Source organism: Cnephaeus nilssonii, assembly GCF_951640355.1.
Source record: "Cnephaeus nilssonii genome assembly, chromosome: 14".
NCBI lineage: Eukaryota > Metazoa > Chordata > Mammalia > Chiroptera > Vespertilionidae > Cnephaeus > Cnephaeus nilssonii.
The window spans coordinates 78,171,127-78,190,784 of NC_137085.1; the positions used below are offsets into that span (position 1 = coordinate 78,171,127).

The 19,658-nt window shown below is 49.5% G+C and overlaps 1 protein-coding gene across 3 annotated transcripts in view; it reads right to left on the bottom strand.

Annotated features, from left to right (window-relative positions):
* The window catches only part of CENPP (centromere protein P), a 316,284-nt gene that overhangs the window by 250,413 nt on the left and 46,213 nt on the right, over nucleotides 1-19,658 (bottom strand). For all 3 annotated transcript variants that reach the window (XM_079791365.1, XM_079791364.1, XM_079791363.1), the window contains exon 5: nucleotides 3,776-3,872. In XM_079791365.1, coding sequence (XP_079647491.1) covers nucleotides 3,776-3,872 — 97 coding nt within the window. The remainder of the gene's footprint in view (nucleotides 1-3,775; nucleotides 3,873-19,658) is intronic.

The following is a 19,658-nucleotide window of genomic DNA, read 5'->3' on the forward strand; positions in this document are numbered from 1 at the left end:
ACCCAAAGCAATCGGCAGATTCAAAGTCCCAATGACATTTTTTGAAGAAACAGAAACACCCATCCTAACATTCATGTGATCTCAAAAGACTCCAAGTACTCAAACCTGAAAAGAACAAACCTGAGGATTCACACGTGCTCCTTTCAGAATGTAACTACAGAGATACATTAATCACAGTGTGGTGCTGGTGTAAGGACAGACATAGCGACCAATGAAATGTCATAGAGAGCCCAGACACAAACCTTTGCGCGCGCATATATATATATATATATATATATATATATATATATATATATATATTTTTTTTTTTTTTTTTTTCCCAAAGGATTTCAACAAAGGCGCCAAAACCACTCAGTAGGAAAAGGACAGTCTCTTCCACAAACAGTGCTGGAAAACTGAATAAGCACATGCAAAAGAATCAAGTTGGATCCTTAGCTTACAAACTAAACACCTAAACTTAAGGGCTAAACTATAAAACTCTTAGAGAAAAATCTTTATAACATTAAATTTGACAATAATATTTTGGATATGGCATTAAAAATAGATAATTTGGCTTCTTCAAAATTAAAAACTTTCATGTACCAAGACATTCTCAAGAGAATGAAAAGTATTTACCAATTATGTATCAGATAAGGGATCAATATCTAGAATTTATAAAGAACTACAACTCAACAATAACAACTCCAACAATCTGATTCAGTGCGGAAAGGCCTTGCACAGATATTTCTCCAAAGAAGACATACAAATGGCCCATAAGCACACGAAGAGATGCTCAACATTGCTGGTTATTGAGAAAATGCAAATCAAAACCACAATGAGGCACTAGCTGATTTGCTCAGTGGATAGAGCGTCAGCTTGTGGATTGGAGAGTCCCAAGTTCAATTTCAGTCAAGGGGTCCCGAGTTCGATTCCAGCCAAGGGCACATGCTCGGGTTGCAGGCTCGATCCCCAGTAAAGGGCGTGCAGGAAGCAGCCGATCAATGATTCTCTCTCATCATTGATGTTTCTATCTCTCCCTCTCCCTTCCTCTCTGAAATCAATAAAAATATTAAAACACACACAATGAGAATACCACTTCACACCCATTAGGCTGGCTATGACAAAAAAAAGAAAAAAACCCACCCCAAATTAACAACTGAAAATGAAGGAATTGGAAGCCTTGTACACTGATGTTGGAAATGTAAAATGGTATAGCTACTGTGGAAACAAACATGCAGTTCTTAAAAAATATTAAAGATAGACTTGCCATATAATCCAGGAATTTCACTCACCGGTTATACTTAAGAGAACTGAAAGCAGGGATTTGAACAGATATAATGGTTATTGTATACCATGCTTCATAGAAGCATTATTCACAATAGCCAAAAGATAGAAACAACCCAACTGTGCATTAACAGATGGATGGATCAACAAAATGTGATAAAGCACATAAAATGGAATATTATTCAGCCTTAAAAAGGAATGACATCATGACATATGCAACAACACAGATTGTTATGAGAAATAAGCCGGGCAAAGGGCTGATTTTAGGGTTCTGCTTCAATGAATAACCAGGGTAGTCACATCCACAGAAACAGAAGCTAGAATGCTGTTCCCGGAAGCTAGGGGAGAAGGAAATACAAGTTACCATCTATGGGACAGAGTTTCCGTTTGGAATACTGAAAGCTTCCGGAGCTAGATATTAACGTAACTGTACGACCATGTGGCTGTTTCTTTCTGTTCTAGTGACCTTAACCCGGCTCACAGACATGCTCTGCCCTACAGGAAAAACACACAATCACACTTCACACCTGCATGGAAAGCACCTGGAGGTGAACTGGCTTTGGAAATGGAACTAGAGCTCACATTCCCCACAACCCATTCAAATGTATAAGTAAACAACCACATTAGGTGATTCATAACCGTAACTGCCAGCATATTCCTCAATCGTTTGTGAAGAAGAACTATTTAATTGTTCTGGTGCCAAGAGCACCTGCAAGTAAACGAGAGGATCGAGAGGACTCCTCAAGGGATCACAGTACAGGTATAGGTATTAGCATGTTTCATTCTAAAGAAAGCCCTATGCCTGACAGGTTTTATTAGTTCAACCAAACTGAATGCAAATAATCTATACTAATAAAAGGCGAACATGCTAATTAGACAGGACATCTTCCAGACGTCCATCCGGACAAAGCCATAGTGGCTGCGAGGGCCAAGGGCTGGCAGCGGGAGAGGGGGCAGTGCGGGCCAGTCCAGCGCCTCGGCCCCTTCCACAGAGGCCACGGGAGAGGGGGCAGTGCGGGCCAGTCCAGCGCCTCGGCCCCTTCCACAGAGGCCGCGGGAGAGGGGGCAGTGCGGGCCAGTCCAGCGCCTCGGCCCCTTCCACAGAGGCCGCGGGAGAGGCGGCAGTGCGGGTCAGTCCAGCGCCTCGGCCCCTTCCACAGAGGCCGCGGGAGGGGGCTGCGCGGTCCGGTCCCAGTGCTGCCCCTTCTGCAGAGGCAGCCACAGAGACAACGGCGCGGGCCCCGGCCTGACGCCACCCTCCACAGAGGCTGGACAGGGTGCGACCTGCTGTGCCTCAACCTCCCACAGCCCCTCCCCCAGCCGACCTGGCCCCAGATTGCCCCCCACCCACCAGTGGGCAGGGGGCGGGGCCAGCGGCCAGCAGTCAGTTGGCCAGCAGTCTGTCGCAGCGGCCGGCTGGCAGTGGCAGCAGCGGGGTGATGGGGGTGGCGCCTTCCCATGATCAGCCTGGTCGCCTCCCACAGAGGGAGGCCAGACTGCGGCTTAGACCCCCTCGGAGAGGGCCTATGCCCTCAGTAGGACATCCCCTAAGGGCTCCCAGACTGTGAGAGGGGGCAGGCCAGGCTGAGGGGACCCCCGGCAGTGCACAAATTTTCGTGCACCAGGCCTCTAGTAATAATAATAATAATAATAATAATAATAATAATAATAGAAAACAAGGCAAAGGAGAGTTCATGGCTCTTGGGGGGAAACCTGAACCTTGCGATCCTATTTACGCTGGCTCTTTCAGAGCTGGTTTTTGTGTGGATCCCTGCCTTTAATAATTTGATGCTATCCAGCTAGGTAGAACCTGGGGGGTTACAATGCAGCCAAACATAATTCTAGTTATGCCAGAAAACAAACAAAAGGAATAAAGAGGAGGTTTTTAATATATCAGTATCAGACTTAAGAAGCATTACCTTATAAAAATCAGGGTTCAGTATTTAAACTTGAAATATATGTTAATTAAGAAGTTTAAAATACAAAGGCTAACTCAGGAAATAAAGATCATACTGCTATGTGATAAGCATGCTATAATTTTATCCTTTTTTAAAAACACTTTTAAAATTGACTCTTAGAGAGAGAAGAAGGGAGAGGGGGAGAGAGAGAAACGTTCATCAGCTGCCTCCTGCCCAGGCGGCATGCGCCCTCGCCGGGAATCGATGGGCAGCCTGTTGGTGCACAGGATGCGGTGCTCAACCAGCCGAGCCATCCCAGCGGGGCTCTTGTCATTCTACTTCAAGGACCCTTGATAGATTAATTTTTCAAAATGTGTATTATAAAACATATAAGACTATAAACACACTTCTCTCAAGATATTCCATCATAAAGATTCACTGATTTGTACAAAAGCATTCCTCCTTCATTTATTCTAAATAATTGCAAATTCCAGAAGTCAATTAAATTTTTCTTGATTAAAAACTTTAAGGAAAGAATGTTATGTTAAATCTCCAAATTAAAATGAGTTTCACTTTGTTATCATATGTTTAAATTTGAAGACTTTAGACACTACCTTGAAATGTTTAAATGTGCGCTTCCGATATTCACACCATTCCACAAAAAAGTGCAGGCTTCGGAAAAACATAAACAGATCTCTTCTTTCTTCTGCTCTGTAGGAATAAAAAAGTTTATGATTAATAAATATTGTTAAATGAGAGGTCCAATCTGGCTTTATTCAATATTCTTTTTTATAGATCCTTCACTAAAGCTAAAGAAAATATTAGATATATTTCTACATACTGAACTCTGCACTTTGGAGTGTGTGCCGGCTAATGCAACTTTTTCAGCCTGGAATGCCCTTTTCCCCATCTCCTAATGTGTAAATCCTACCCATCTTCCAGGGCACCACTCAAATGCCACATTCTCCTTGGAATTTTACTTGATAACTGTGGTAGAATAAAGAATATATCTTGCTTTGTCCCTAGTTGCTGGCACAGAGCTTCAAAAACCTTTAAAAGTCCCGAGTGACAGGAGTGCCTTTGTGACGTGAATGACTCAAGGTGACCCCTAGATAGCCTCCAGATAGGGACTGGTCACCAGAATCACCAACCACTTGATCAAAGAGATTGAAACTTTGGGCCAATCAAATCTCCAGGAAGGAGAGGGGAGGTGGGAGGAGCTCAATCACGTGGGCGATCATTTAATCAATTACCAATAGGTAAGGAAACACCAATAAAAATCTGGATAACAAAGCTCAGTGGAGCTTCCTAGTTAGTGAACACATTGATGTGCTGGAGGCTAATGTGCATGGATTCCACAAGAAAGGGTGCAAAAGTCTACATATTTCCTCATACCCCAACCCTGCCCTTGCCCCAGACCATGGCCTAGTCATTGTTTCCATTTAACTGTTTCTAGGTTGTACCTTTAATAATAAAATCACAGCCCTAGCTGGTTTGGCTCAGTGGCTAGAGCGTCAGCCAGTGGACTGAAGGGTCCCAGGTTCAATTCTGGCCAAGAGCACCTGCCTGGGGTTGCCAGCTCAATCCCCTGGGCAGAAGGCGGCCAATAAACAATTCTCTTTCATCATTGATGTTTCTATCTCTCTCTACTCTCCCTTCCTCTCTGAAATCAATAAAAATATATTTAAAAATAATAATAATAATAATAAAATCACAGTTTTTAGTATAGCGTTTTTCAGAGAGCTTCTTGAGTCTTAGCAAATTATCAAATCTGAGGAGGCTTGCCCTAGCTGGTTTGGCTTAGTGGATAAAGCATCAGCCTGCGGACTAAAGGGTCCTGGGTTCGATTTTAGTCAAGGGCACATGCCAGGGTTTCAGGCTCCATCCCCACTAGGTGGCGTGCAGGAGGCAGCTGATCAATGATTCTCTCATCATTGATGTTACTCTGTCTTTCTTCCTCTCTGAAATCAATAAAAATACATTTTAAAAATATCTGAGGGGCTGTGGGAACACTCAAGTGATTGCTAAGTAGGTCAGACATGCAGGGGGCCTGAGACTTGTGCTGGCATATGAAACGGGGCAGTCTTGTGGAGGGTTTTGCCCTTAACCCGTGGGTCAGGATTAAACTGAACTGAAGGACACCCACTTGGTGTCAGAAAGTCATTGTCTGGACAATGATCTTACCACCATACCACATGTTCTATTCCAAAATCACCAGAAATAATTTCTGTGCCTATGAGTTTGTGGACAAAAAGAGGCCACATACTAACCTGACTAACTCAGAGAAGGCCTGTGTGGAGGTCTTACAACTAAGAGATCTAAAGTCAGACCACAAAGGATGGTCTCATGTTTTGACTGTTAACTATCCAAAGTAAAAGAAACATGAGCCTATCATTTCAATTTTTATCCAATCCCAGGGGTCCTCCTGCTTTGCTTTTTCCTGCCTCCCTAATCTATCACCAATGAATTTCATGTAACCCACTTATGTCTCCTCCTTTTATTGTAATGTATAAAAATAGGTTAAAATCCGCCATACTCCAGAGCATTGCCATTCTCTGAAGCATTATATTAATTCTTTGAGATTCTGCTTTCCAACACTTGTTGACAATTTTGCTCAAATAAACTCACAAAAATTCTTTACAGCTTTGAATGTTTTTTATGTTAACAAGTTCCCATAGGAACTTATCTTAATTCTGTTACTACTATACCTATTGTTATACTGACACCCACAAACACAAGCAACTTGTAGGTAAGATGTGTGTATTCATTTAATCATTCATTCAATAAGTGTCGGAGTAAAGTTCCCATCCTAATCATGATAGATTTAAAAGCACATTCCTCCCAGACTCCCATTAATTATAATTTAGAACCATTGATATAATGCATATAACAAGTAATGAAAGATTCTGAAATGTGGACAGAAGAAGGCAGAATGGGTTGAGACTTCAGGAATTAAGGGAGGATCAGGTGTTCAGTTTCTAGAGGTTTATTTTTGCCTCCTGTGTATCCCAAATGCACACTAAAGGAGACTGCACCCAGAACTGCCATAGGGTAGGGTTTTTTAAAAAAGGCCCAGGGAAACATTGCTCCCCTCTAGCAGCAGAGATCATCCTATCTAATAAAAGAGTAATATGCAAATTGACCATCACTCCAACACACAAGATGGCTGCCCCCATGTGGTCAAAGATGGCCACCACAAGATGGCCAGCAGGGGAGGGCAGTTGGGAGGTACCAGGTCTGCAAGGGAAGGCAGTTGGGGGCGATCAAGCCTGCAGGGGAGGGCAGTTAGGGGTGACCAGGCCGGCAGAGGAGGGAAGTTGGGGGCGACCGGGCCTGCAGGGAAAGGCAGTTGGCGGGGACCCAGGCCTGCAGGGAAGGGCAGTTAGGGGCAAACAGGATGGCAGGGGAGCAGTTAGGCATCAATCAGGCTTGCAGGGGAGTGGTTAGGGGGTGATCAGGCTGGCAGGCAGAAGTGGTTAGGGGCAATCAGGAAGGCAGGCAGCGAGCAATTGGGAGCCAGCATTCCTGTATTGTGAGAGGGATGTCCGACTGCCTGGTAGGATCAGGCCAAAATGGGCAGTCAGACATCCCTCAAGGGGTCCCAAATTAGAGAGGGTGCAGACTGGGCTGAGAGACACACACCCTCCTGTGCCCGAATTTCGTGCACCGGGCCTGTAGTCTATATATATAAACTGGGAATATGCTAATTAGCCAGGCGTCATGACCGCTCAGGAGGAGGAGGCTGCATCACCACTGCTCAGGAGGAGCTGCGCGCTCAGATGGGCGCGAGGGGACTGCATGCCGTCCCCAGCCCCAGCGGCCGCAGTGAGGCTGGGGCTGGGGGCGGGCTGGAGCAGAGACACAACACACAGGAGCGCCTGCCTCCACCCCAGCAGACAGGACACAATTCGGCAGCTGGGGGTGCAGCTCGGAGCATGCCCCCACCTCAGCAGACACAAAGTGGCAGCCGGCGCTATGCACTATGCAGGTCAGGCGCGGGTCCCGGACTCCCGCGGGGCACCTCCTCCCACGATTTCAATTGTGCGCTGGGCCTCTAGTGTAAGATAAAAGGGAGGACATTGGTCTTGGTAATTGTTAGGATGAACTACCCCTAATCTCTCCTGCTTGGACATGTTTTCTGAAATATATATTGTTATAAGCCTTTCCCATGGCTTGGGGAAGACCACCTATGCCTGCAGAAGCAAGATAAGAACTCCTCTCCGCCTGGCTGACCCGTGCATTCTCCTCCCTCCCCTCCGCCTGACTGACTCGTCCACCCACACCCTGACCCTATTTTGCTACTTCTACCCTATATAAGAGAACCTAAGCACACCCTTGGGGCTGACCCACTGGTCTTAATTTGACACCAAAAGCTAAGGCAACAAAAGCAAAATAAACAAGGGACTACATCAAACTAAAAAATTTCCGCAGAGTAAGCAAAACCATCAACAGAATAAAAGGGAATGTACCAAATGGAAAAATATATCTCCAAAGCAAGTATCTGATATGAATTAATATCATAAATATATAAAGAACTTATATAATACAATAGCAAGAAATAACAAAAACAAACAAATAACAACCCCATTAGAAAATGGGTGGAGGACCAAAAGAAACATTTTTCTTTCTTTTTAAAAAAAATTTATTTTATTGATTTTTACAGAGAAGAAGGGAGAGGGATAGAGAGTTAGAAACATCAATGAGAGAGAAACATCAATTAGCTACCTCCTGCATGTCCCCTACTGGGGATGTGCCACAACCAAGGTACCTGCCCTTGACCAGAATTGAATCTGGGACCCCTCAGTCCGCAGGCTGATGCTCTATCCACTGAGCCAAACTGGTTAGGGCAAGAAACGTTTTTCCAAAGAAGACGTACAAACAAAGGACTTATATGCATGCATACTAGCATAACCAATGGACACGGACACTGGGGTGGTGGGGGCTTGTCCTAGGGGGTGGGAGTGGCCGGGGAGGGGTCAATGGGGGAAAAAGGCATATGTAATACTTTTAACAATAAAAGGAAGGAAGGAAGGAAGGAAGGAAGGAAGGAAGGAAGGAAGGAAGGAAGGAAGGAAGGAAGGAAGGAAGGAAGGAAGAAAAGGAGAGAAGAAGGGAGGGAGGGGGATAAAGGAAGGAAGGGAGGGATGAAGGAAGGGAGAAAGGAAAGGAGGGAAAAAGGAAGGGAGGAAGGAAGGAAGAGAGAGAAGGGAGAAAGGAAGGAAGGAAGGAAGGAAGGAAGGAAGGAAGGAAGGGAGGGAGGAAGGAAGAGAGAGAAGGGAGAAAGGGAGGAAAGAAGGAAGGAAGGAAGGAAGGAAAGAAGGAAGAGAGAGAAGGGAGGAAGGAAGGAAGGAAGGAAGGAAGGAAGGAAGGAAGGAAGGAAGGGAGGAAGGGAGGGAGACAGAAAGGAAGGAAGGAAGGGAGGGAGGGAGGAAGGAAGGAAGGAAGGGAGAGAGGGAGGAAGGAAGAGAGGAAGGGAGAGAAGGGAGAAAGGAAGGAAGGAAGGAAGGGAGGGAGGGAGGAATACAGATGGACAACAGGTACATAAAAAGGTGCTCAACATCACTAATCTCAGGGAAATGTAAACCAAAACCACAATGAAATATTACCTCATGCCTGTTAGAATCCTAACTAATAAAAGAGCAATATGCAAATTGACCACACCTCTGCTACACCCACAAGCCACACCCACCAGCCAATCAGGAGCAGGTATGCAAATTAACCCAACCAATATGGCTGTGGACACCGAGCGAGCAGGAGGCTTGGGTTTCCCCAGCAATGGGGGAAGCCAAGCTTTCCACACACCCTGGCCGGCCTATGCCTCCACTAAAGTCTACAAAGTTTCAATTATAAAAGATAAATAAATCCCAGATACCAGGACCTCCGCTTGGGTCACCGGGGGGCGTGGCTGGCCTACAAACCACCACAGGCCCATCACCCAGGCTGCCCCATGACCTAAGGTAACCCCCACCCTGATCTGGGACACCCTTCAGGGCAAACCAGCCAGCCCCCACCCGTGCACCAGGCCTCTATCCTATCTAATCCTATCTATTAAAAGAATATGCAAATTGACTGTCACTCTAACACACAAGATGGCTGCAACCATGTGGACACAAGATGGCCAGCAGGGGAGGGCAGTTGGGAGGGACCAGGCCTGCAAGGGAGGGCAGCTGGGGGCGATCAAGCCTGCAGGGGAGGGCAGTTAGGGGTGACCAGGCCGGCAGAGGAGGGAAGTTGGGGCGACCGGGTCTGCAGGGAAGGGCAGTTGGGGGGGAGCCAGGCCTGCAGGGGAGAGCAGTTGGGGGGGACCCAGGCCTGCAGGGAAGGGCAGTTAGGGGTGAGCAGGCCTGCAGGGGAGGGTAGTTAGGGGCAAACAGGCTGGCGGGGGAGCAGTTAGGCATCAATCAGACTGGCAGAGGAGTGCTTAGGGGGTGATCAGGCTGGCAGGCAGAAGCAGTTAGGGGCAATCAGGAAGGCAGGCAGGTGAGCAGTTGGGAGCCGGCAATCCTGGATTGTGAGAGGGATGTCTGACTGCCGGTTTAGGCCCAATCCTACTGGGATCGGGCCTAAACGGGCAGTCAGACATCCCTCGAGGGGTCCCAGATTGGAGAGGGTGCAGGCTGGGCTGAGGGACACACACACACCCGTGCACGAATTCCGTGCACCGGGCCTCTAGTGACTATTATAAAAGAGACTAGAGGCCTGGTGCACGAATTTGTGCGTGAGTGGGGTCTGGCCGGACCGCCTCTATTGGGGCCAATCGGGCCGGGCCAGCTGGTGGGGAGGGGCTGTGGATGTTGGGCAGCTGGCCCAGCCCCCAATGGGGGCGGGGCCGAGGGTGGTTGGCTGGCTGGCCCCACTCCCTGGTTGAACTCCCAGTCAAACTCCCAGTCGAGGAGACAATTTGCATATTAGCCTTTTATTATATAGTACTAGAGGCCCAGTGCACGAAATTTGTGCATGGGTAGGGTCCCTAGAAGCTGCCAGCTGCCAGCAGGACCTCCCTTCCCCTGGCTGCCTGCTGCCACCTCCGGCCAGGGCCTCCCTTCCTGTGGTTGGCTGGCCCCGCCCCCTGGTCAAACTCCCGGTCCAGAGGACAACTTGCATATTAGACTTTTATTATCCTATCTAATAATAGAGTAATATGCAGATTAACCATCACTCTGCGACAAAAATGGCGGCGCCCATAGACACAAGATGGCGGCGCCCAGTCCTCTCAGGCCCTCAGGAGTCCCCCAGTCCCAGGGAAGGCTGCCGCTGAAAGCAGGCAGCGAGCAGCCCAGCCTGTTGGACTAGGACGCGGCTTTGCCATCCGGCCAGATCCTCTCCTAGCCCTGAACCTGGCCGTGGGTCTGGAAGGCGCCCTTGCACAGCCGCCATGATCAGCTGCCCTCCGACCCGGGCTGTGGGTCTGGGAGGCGCCTGTACCCGGCTGCCTCAATCAACTGCCCTCCGGGACCCGGGCCGTGGGTCTGGAAGGCGCCCGCGCACGGCTGCCTCCCTCATCTGCCCTCCGGGACCTGGGCCGTGGGTCTGGGAGGCGCCCGCGACCAGCCGCCTCCATCAGCAGCCTGCCTGGACCCGGGCCGTGGGTCTGGGAGGCGCCCGCACACGGCTGCCTCCCTCATCTGCCCTCCGGGACCCGGGCCTTGGGTCTGGGAGGCGCCCGCACACGGCCGCCTCCATCAGCTGCCCTCCGGAACCCGGGCCGTGGGTCTGGGAGACGCCCGCGCACGGCCGCCATGATCAGCTGCCCGCCGCGACCCAGGCCGTGGGTCTGGGAGGCGCCCGCGCATGGCCGCCTCCATCAGCTGCCCTCCGGGACCCGAGACGTGGGTCTGGGAGGCGCCCGCGCACGGCCGCCTCCATCAGCTGCCTGCCCGGACCCAGGCGTGGGTCTGGGAGGCGCCCGCGACCAGCTGCCTCCATCAGCTGCCGTCCGCGACCCGGGCCGTGGGTCTGGGAGGCGCCCGCGCTCGGCCGCCTCCATCAGCTGCCCTCCGGGATCCGGGCTGTGGGTCTGGGAGGCACCCGAGCACAGCCGGGGCAATCAGCTGCCGCCCTAACCCAGGCCGTGGGTCTGGGAGGCGCCAGTACTGGGCCGGTGAGATCAGCTGCCCATGGATGCCTGGGCTGTGGGTCTGGGAGGCGCTTGCACATGGCCGCCTCCATCAGGTGCCCTCTGAGACCTGGGCCGTGGGTCTGGGAGGCGCCCGTGCAAGGCGTGCACAATCAGCTGCCTGCCAAGGCCCGGCTGTGGGTCTGGGAGGCGCCAGTACCAGCAGGCAAGATCAGCTGCCCGTGGAGGCCAGGGCTGTGGGTCTGGGAGGGCCGTGGGTCTGGTCTGGACATTGCAGTTACATTGTGCAAGGCGTGCACAATCAGTGCCTGCCGAGGCCAGGGCTGTGGGTCTGGGAGGCGACTGCACAAGGCCGGTGCGATCAGCTGCCCACAGTGGCCTGGGCATTGGGCCTGCGAGGTTCCCGTGCATGGCAGGAGCCGTCTGCTGCCTGTCCCAGCCTGGGCTTTGGGCCTGGGAGACCCAGGAGCTGCCTATACACCTCCCTCCCCACCCCCCCACCCCGCCCCCTCTGAGATCAGCTCCCATCTGCAGCTGGGGGGTGTAGGCCTGGGAGGCAGCCGTGCCCCCCAGAGCTATTCCTTCCAAGAGGCAGCCTGGGGTGTCAGGCTGCACCCCCATGGAGTGATCCCCCACATACACTATAGCCTTGGAACTTCCCTTGCCGCCAGCCGAGTGATTCGAGATGGGCGGTGATATCTGGGCGATGCTGCCCAGCAAACCTCTCCCATTGGGTAGAAAGTTCTGACCAGGTTAGGGAGGTAAATGGGTTTTGTTTAAAATCTTTAGGAACCACATGGAAATGTCTGAGGTAGGGTTTCACATGGGAAGTAACTTACAACTAATTTCTGAAGGCAAACCTGGAGATTGCAGTTACATTACTGGAGAGTACCCCGAGGTCGGCGGTGCAGAGTGCTACCCACCCTGGTTCCTCAGCACCTTGGGCAGGGCTTGAGCCCACCCAGGAAGGCCTTTTCCCCTACAGTTTTCACCAAGGCAGGGAGGTTTTGTAGACATGAATAAGAAGTGCCCACGCACAAGTCCTGAAGATGCCGGGGCCGGCAGAAATGACAATCAAACCGGGAAAAGAGCAAAACCAGAAACACCACCAATCCCATCATAGATCATCTTTTTCTTCAGATGACTGTGTGTTTCCCTCTTCTTTGTCTTCTGGAAGCAAGACAGATTCAAGTACTGACAATTCTACCAACGGAAAAGTTAAGAGAAAGAGAGGACAGAAAAGGAATAAAAGGAAAAAAGAAAGGACAAAAGTTGAAACATCAAGAAAAAGAAAGAAAAAAGGAAGAAACAACCACATCATATCACCTTTCTAAGGAAGAAACAACCACATCATATCACCTTTCATGAAATTGCTGTTTAAGTTTATTTTATGACACTTTTAGTTTGGGTTTACATTTTTACTGGTTTGTGAAGACCACGGCAGGTACACTGTCCAATATGTTAAAGAAAAAAACCCTATCTACTAAAGAGGTAATAGGAGGGGAGAGCATTTGGGGGTGACCGGGCTGTCAGGGGAAGGCAGTTGGGGATGACTGGGCTGGCAGGGGAACAGTTAGGCATTGATCAGGCTGGCAGGAGAGTGGTTAGGGGGTGATCAGGCTGGCAGGCAGAAGTAGTTAGGGGCAATCAGGAAGGCAGGCAGGCAAGCAGTTTGGAGGCAGCAATCCTGGATTGTGAGAGGGATGTCCGACTGCCCGTTTAGGCCCGATCAGATCGGGCCTAAACGGGCAGTCGGATATCCCTTGAGGGGTCCCAGATTGGAGAGAGTGCAGGCTGGGCTGAGGGACACCCCACCCCCGTGCACGAATTTCGTGCACCGGGCCTCTAGTATAGGATAAGAAATAACAAGTGTTGACCAGAATGTGAAGAAAAGTGAACCCTTTACCAGTGCACTGCTGGTAAAAATGTAAACTGGTAGAGGCATATAAAAACTGTATGGAGTTTCCTCAAAAAAATTATAACTACAATGACCATATAACTACAATGATCCACCAACTCCACTTCTGGGTATTTATCTAAAAGAAACAAAAACACTAACTTGAAAAAATATATGCACTCTCATGCTTACTGCAACATTTACTGTAGCAAAGACATGCAAATAACGTGTCTATCAATAAGTGAATGGATAACAAAAATGCGTGCTCACACATGGAATATTATTTATTCACAAAGATATATGCACCACTATGTTCACTGCAGCATTAATCACAGTGGCCAAGACATAGAAAGAACAAAAGCGTTCTTTAATTTAGGATTCAATAAAGAAGATGTGGTACATATATACAATGGAATACTACTCAGGCATAAGAAAAAATGAAATACTGCCATTTGTGGCAACATGGATTAGTTTTGAGAATATTATGTTAAGCAAAATAAGTCAGTGAGGAAAAGCTAAGAACCATATGATTTTTCTCGTAAGTGGGATCTAAAACTAAAACTCATAGACATAGACAAAAGCATGATGGTTACAAGAGGGACGTGGGTGCAGAAGTAGTAAAGGGTAGAGGGGACCAAATATGTGGTAATGAAAGATGATTTGACTTTGGGTAATGGGCACACAATGCAATATACCTATCATGTATCATAGAAATGTACACCTGAAACCTATATGACCCTATCAACCAATGTCACCCCAATAAGTTTAATTTTAAAAAATACTAGCAAAACAAATTCAGTAATATATTAAAACAACCATACACCATAATTAATTGGGATTTCATACAGGGATGCAAGGTTGGTTCATCTGCAAATCAATACACCACATAAATAAAATAAAAAATAAAAATCATACGATCATATCAATAGAAGCAGAAAGAGCATTTGATAAAATCCAACATAAGGACCTCAGAGAAATGGCAATGTGAGAGGTCCCCTTGGTCTCTCCCACTGATATTACAACAATGTGAATAGCTATCATTCAACAAAGGATTCAATCCTCAACACATAAACACATCTGAGATATCCGTGCATTGAAACATCTGAAGGTGAGCAGGTGGAGTAAACCAAGAGGAGGGAAGAGCTGAGATGGTGCCCTGAACACAGCCCAGAGCTCACTGTCGGTCTCGGGAGAAGGAATAAGGTTGCAATGACACTCCCTTTTGCCAGGAGGCGCATACAGGTACAGTGAGCATCCCTGGTCAGTGTGTGCTGTGGATGAGCCCAGTGATTTGGGCACGGACAAAGAACAGAAGTGAGGTGGTCTGAAGGCCACTATCTCCAGGCAGAAAAACAAAGCCACAGAGACTGGCTGCCGCATCCCACCGCCCAGAGTGGCAGAGGACCACAGAAGAAGCTGTATTGGTAAGTGTCGGGCTGCAGACTGCAATGTCTGGAATTTTGAGAAATGGAACCACAGAAAGTTTTTTCCTGAGTGAAAGGTGTACTCTGTGGCTAATTCCAGGAATGGAGATACAGAGGTGAGGCTGCCGATGTCTGCCACTCACCATTACGGGGAGAACAAAGCCACAAAGGTATTAGCCAGGCATTGCCAGCTCATCCCTCCCCGCATCAGGAGGCCTTGCTGGATTTCATGGACCTGGAACCCTATTGCCGCCCACATTCCGCTGAGGCGTTGATGCCCTAGGACCTAGGGGAATGGTCACAGAAAAGACGCCCGCCTCCCCAGAAAGCACAGAATACCTTGCTCCAGCGGCGGCTTAGAAAGAAAATAAAAAATCTTCAGAAAATAAACTTAAAGACATGCAAATATGTAATTTAAATGACAGAAATTTCAAGACTGCAATTCTAAAAAACTCAATGAGATACAAGAAAACACACATAGGCAGTTTAATAGACTCAAATAAAATCAACAAACAAAAGGAGTTTTTAACCAAAGAGCTAGAAGCTAAAAAAGAACCAAATAGAAATTCTGAAGAGAAAGAACTCAATAAAAGAGATAAAAAAAAAAATTAACTAGCAAGCTTAGGATAAAGAGCTGACCAGATGGAAGAAAGAATTAGTGATATCAAAGATATGATGCAGAGGGAAGAAGAGAGTCCTGAGAGTTCAAAAAAACCCTCTACAAGAGCAATCTGACTCCATCGGAAAGAGTAATACTGTATAAGAGTAACGGGCATACTAGAAGACAGGAGGGAAAGGAGGGAATTCAGGGTCAATTCAAACAAATAGTGGAGGAGACCTTCCCAAACCTATGGAAAGGGCTAGATCCTTGAAGCCAAAAGGCAAACAGAACACCTAGTTATCTAACAAAGGTCTTCTTAAAGGCAAATTGTATTAAAACTGTCAAAACTTAATGGCACAGAAATAATTCTCAATGCAACCAGGGAAAAGAAGAAAGTAACTGATATAGAAAGTCCCATTAATTATCACCAGCTTTCTCAGAAGAAACCCTACAAGCTAGGAGAGAGTAGAATTATGTATTTAAGCTACTGAAAAAGAGAAATTATCACCAAAAATAATATATCCAGCAAAGTTATCCTTTAGATATGAAAAAGAAATAGACTTTTCTAGACAGACAGAAGCTAAGGAAATGTACCAGCAGACCTCCATTACAGGAAATGTTCAATGGGGTTATTCTACCTGAAACAAAGAACAAAAGGACACAAAACAATGACAAAGATTATCAAGAGACAGATAGAAGCCGAATATTACAACCATCTATATATATAAAAAGCCAGTGACCGTAATGCTAAAACGACTATAATAACCGGTCACTATGACGCCCACTGTGGCCAGCAAACCTGCCTGATCAGCTGGCCTACCCCTGATCGGACTCTCCCACCCCATCAAGGGTGGGGCCGGCCAACCAAACCACCCCCCGCCCTTCCCCCCCCAGCCTTCCACCCTTCCCCACCAGCCCTGCCCCCAATCAACCCACCCCACCATGATAGGCCGGCAGCCCCTCCCCCCAGCTGGCCCCGCCCCTGATTGCACCCCCACCCCAATAGGGGGAGGAGCTGGCTGGCCAACCACCTGCAGACCCTCCCCCAGCTGCCCCGCCCCCTGATTGCACCCCCCACCCCAATGGGGGCAGGGCCAGCTGGCCCACCACCCACAGCTTCTCCCCATGGCCAGACCCACCCCCAATCAGCCCCCCAACCCCTATCAGGGGTGGGCCCGCCGGCCAATCGCCCGCAGCCTCCCCCTAGCCAGCCCGGCCCTGATTGGCCCTGATCGGGGAGGGCCAGCCGGCCAACCTCCTACCATCTCCTCCTCCCAAAGGTCCAGCCCCGATCCACCTCAATTGGGGCAAGGTCCGCCGGACCCCACCCATGCACAAGTTCGTGCACTGGGCCTCTAGTTTTTTCAGAATAACGTACTATACACTTAAGTATCACTTAAAAGTTAAAGGTAAAAATATTTAAAAAGAGAAAGAAGAATACAATAGTTACTGCAATTTGGGAAGGAATTCACAACATAAGTAGGGAAAATTTGTGACGACAAAAAAATAAATAAAAGGAGAGGATAGAAGTCTGAATTTGCAAAGGTGAATAAAGATAAACTGCCTTCAGAAAATAAAACTACATCCTATATAAGTCTAATATGCAAATTGTCCCTTCGGGCGGTCGTTCGACTGGGATACCGGGAGTTTGACCACTCGCTATGACATGCACTGACTACCAGGGGGCGGCACGGAACATCACAGGCGTCAGTGACGCGGCACTGACAGCAGGCGGCAGTGAAGGTGCTGCCGGCCTCTATGAGCCCCGATGAGAGTGGGACGGCAGAGGGATTGTGAAGCAGATGGCAGGCGACACCAGGCCAAGGCGGGTGCGAGCAGGGGCCAGATCGCCCTGCCAATCGCCCCTTAGACTGTGACCAACGGTGATGGCTAGGGGTGGGGGCCACTGCCTGGCTCCCAGGCGTTGAGAGAACTGGGCGGAGGGCCCAGCCCCAACCGATCATCCCAAAGATGGTGACCAGCAGTGGTGACCGGGGGTGGGGCCGCCGCCCGGCTCCCAGGCACTGAGGGAGCTGGGCAGGGCGCCCAGCCCTGATCAATCACCCTGCAGACGGGATGGTGGAGCAGGTGAAGGGGCGGCGCCAGGCCAAGGTGGGGTGCCAAGCAGGGCTGCGGGGTGGGAGGGCGAGCTAGGGATGCGAGGCTGGGGACGCAAGCTGGGGCCCAATCCCTACAGGCCACCAACCATGCACAAATTCGTGCACCGGACCTCTAGTCTATAATAATGAAAGCATAACATGAAAATCGACCGAATGACCGAACAGCAGAACGACCATCCGGATGACCTTCTGGATGACCACACTATGACACGCACTAGCGCCAGGCCAGCCAAGGCGGGTGTGATGCAATTGGTCGGGGGACCCCGCCATTGCCCCATGATCGCCCCACAGAGGGAGGCCCAGGCCACTGGCTGGTGGGGCGATCCATCATGGGAGGTGGGGGGGCTGTGCAATCGCCCCAAAGAAGAAGGCGCAGGCTACCCAGCCGTCGGCGATACAGCAGGTGGGCAGGGTCACCCGGCCAGCAGCCACAGAGGGAGGCCCAGACCACCCAGCTGGTGGTGCTGTGGTGGGTGGGGCCTCCCTCTGTGGGGCGATCAATCTGGGGGGCCCGCGATCGATTGCCCCATAGAGGGAGGCCCAGAACACTGACCAGTGACACTGTGGTGGGTGTGCGGGACCGGCCAACAAACGATGAGGGAGAGGCCCAGGCCGGCCAAGAAACCCTACAGGGATTAGGGTTACTCTCCACAGGGAGAGGCCCAGGCCAGCCAAGCGATCACACCCCACACCTGTCTCCCGCAGAGGAAGGCAACCGGTGGTGGGAGAGGGAGGGGGCAGTGCTGCACAGATGGCAAGCAGTGGCAGCAGCGTGGGCAGGGCCAGCTGCCAACAGCCAGGAGAAAGAAAGCCCCAATAGGCCCTGATCTAGGGACCGTACCCGAGGGGTCCTGGATTGCGGGAGGGCGCAGGCCAGGCTGAGGGAAACCCCCGCCATACACGATTTTTGTGCACCGGGCCCCTAGTGTGTGTGTGTGTGTGTGTGTGTGTGTGTGTATGTGTGTGTGTGTGTATACCTTTCTTTTTAATAAAACTTATGATCACCACACACACACACACACACAATCAGAAAACTGAGACACAACTTAAAAAAAAATAGAGAAAAATATTATAGAACTAGAGGGCCGGTGCACGAAATTTGTGCACTGGGTGGATGTCCCTCAGCCCAGCCTGCCCCCTCTCTCAGTCTGGGAGCCCTCAGGGGGTGTCCTAAGCCACAGTCTGCCTGTGGCGGCTCAGAGCACGCCCCCCTGGGCGGGTCTGCAGGTCCACTGAGGGCCTTGGTCCAGGTGGCAGCGCGGCTCAGAGGCAGGGCCGTTGGGGGCCTTGCTCTCAGGGCAGGCAGCGTGGTGTGCCTGCCCGTGAACCCCCGGTGGGAGTGGCCTCAGAGCTGGGCGGCACTGACTCCCACCAGCGACTTGTTTCCAGGGCAGGAAGATTCCCAGGGCAGGCAGCGTGCCATGCCTGCCCGTGAACCCCCGGTGGGAGTGGCCTGGGAGCTGGGTGGCGCTGGGGCTGGGGGCAGCCTCCGAGCCGCGCTGTGGCCGCTCGGAGCCCGCCCCCAGCCCTGGTGTGTGTGTGTTCACTGGGCTGGGGGCGTGCTCTGAGCTGGTCGTGACGCAGCCTCCTGAGCTGGTTGTTATGTCCCGACCTAATTTGCATATTTCTCTCTTATTATACAGGAGGATACTACCAAACTACAACGGAGAGAAACACAAGGGAAAAGAAACAATAGAGACACAAAGCTATAGAGCTATCACACATTAAGATAAAATAACTATAGGAAATCCTGATACATCAATAATTACCCTAGTCCTAGCCGGTTTGGCTCAGTGGATAGAGCGTCAGCCTGCGAACTGAAAGGTCCCAGGTAAATTCCGGTCAAGGGCACATGCCCGGGTTGTGGGCTCAATCCCCAGTGGGGGACTTGCAGGAGGCAGCCGATACATGTTTCTCACTCATCATGGATGTTTCTATCTCTCTCTCTTCCTCTTCCTTCCTCTCTGAAACCAATAAAAATGTATTTTAAAAAATAATAATAATAATAATCACCCTAAACATAAATGGACTAAATTCAATAATAAAAAGAGAGGAGCATATTGGATCCAAAAACAAAACCCAACCATATGCTGCCTTCAGGAGACACATATAAGCTGCAAAGACAAATATATACTCAATGTGAAAGGGTAGAAAATGATTCTCCAAGCAAATGGTATCTAGAGAAAAGCAGGTATAGCCACACTTATATCTGACAAAATAATAAAGGTCACAAGAGACAAAGATGATCATTTTATAATGATAAAGGGGACATTACATCACGAAGACATAACAATTATCAATATAGTATATGTACCTAGGCAGAAAGCAACAAAATATATAATAGAACTAATGGGGAAAACTCACAAAAAAACAATCAT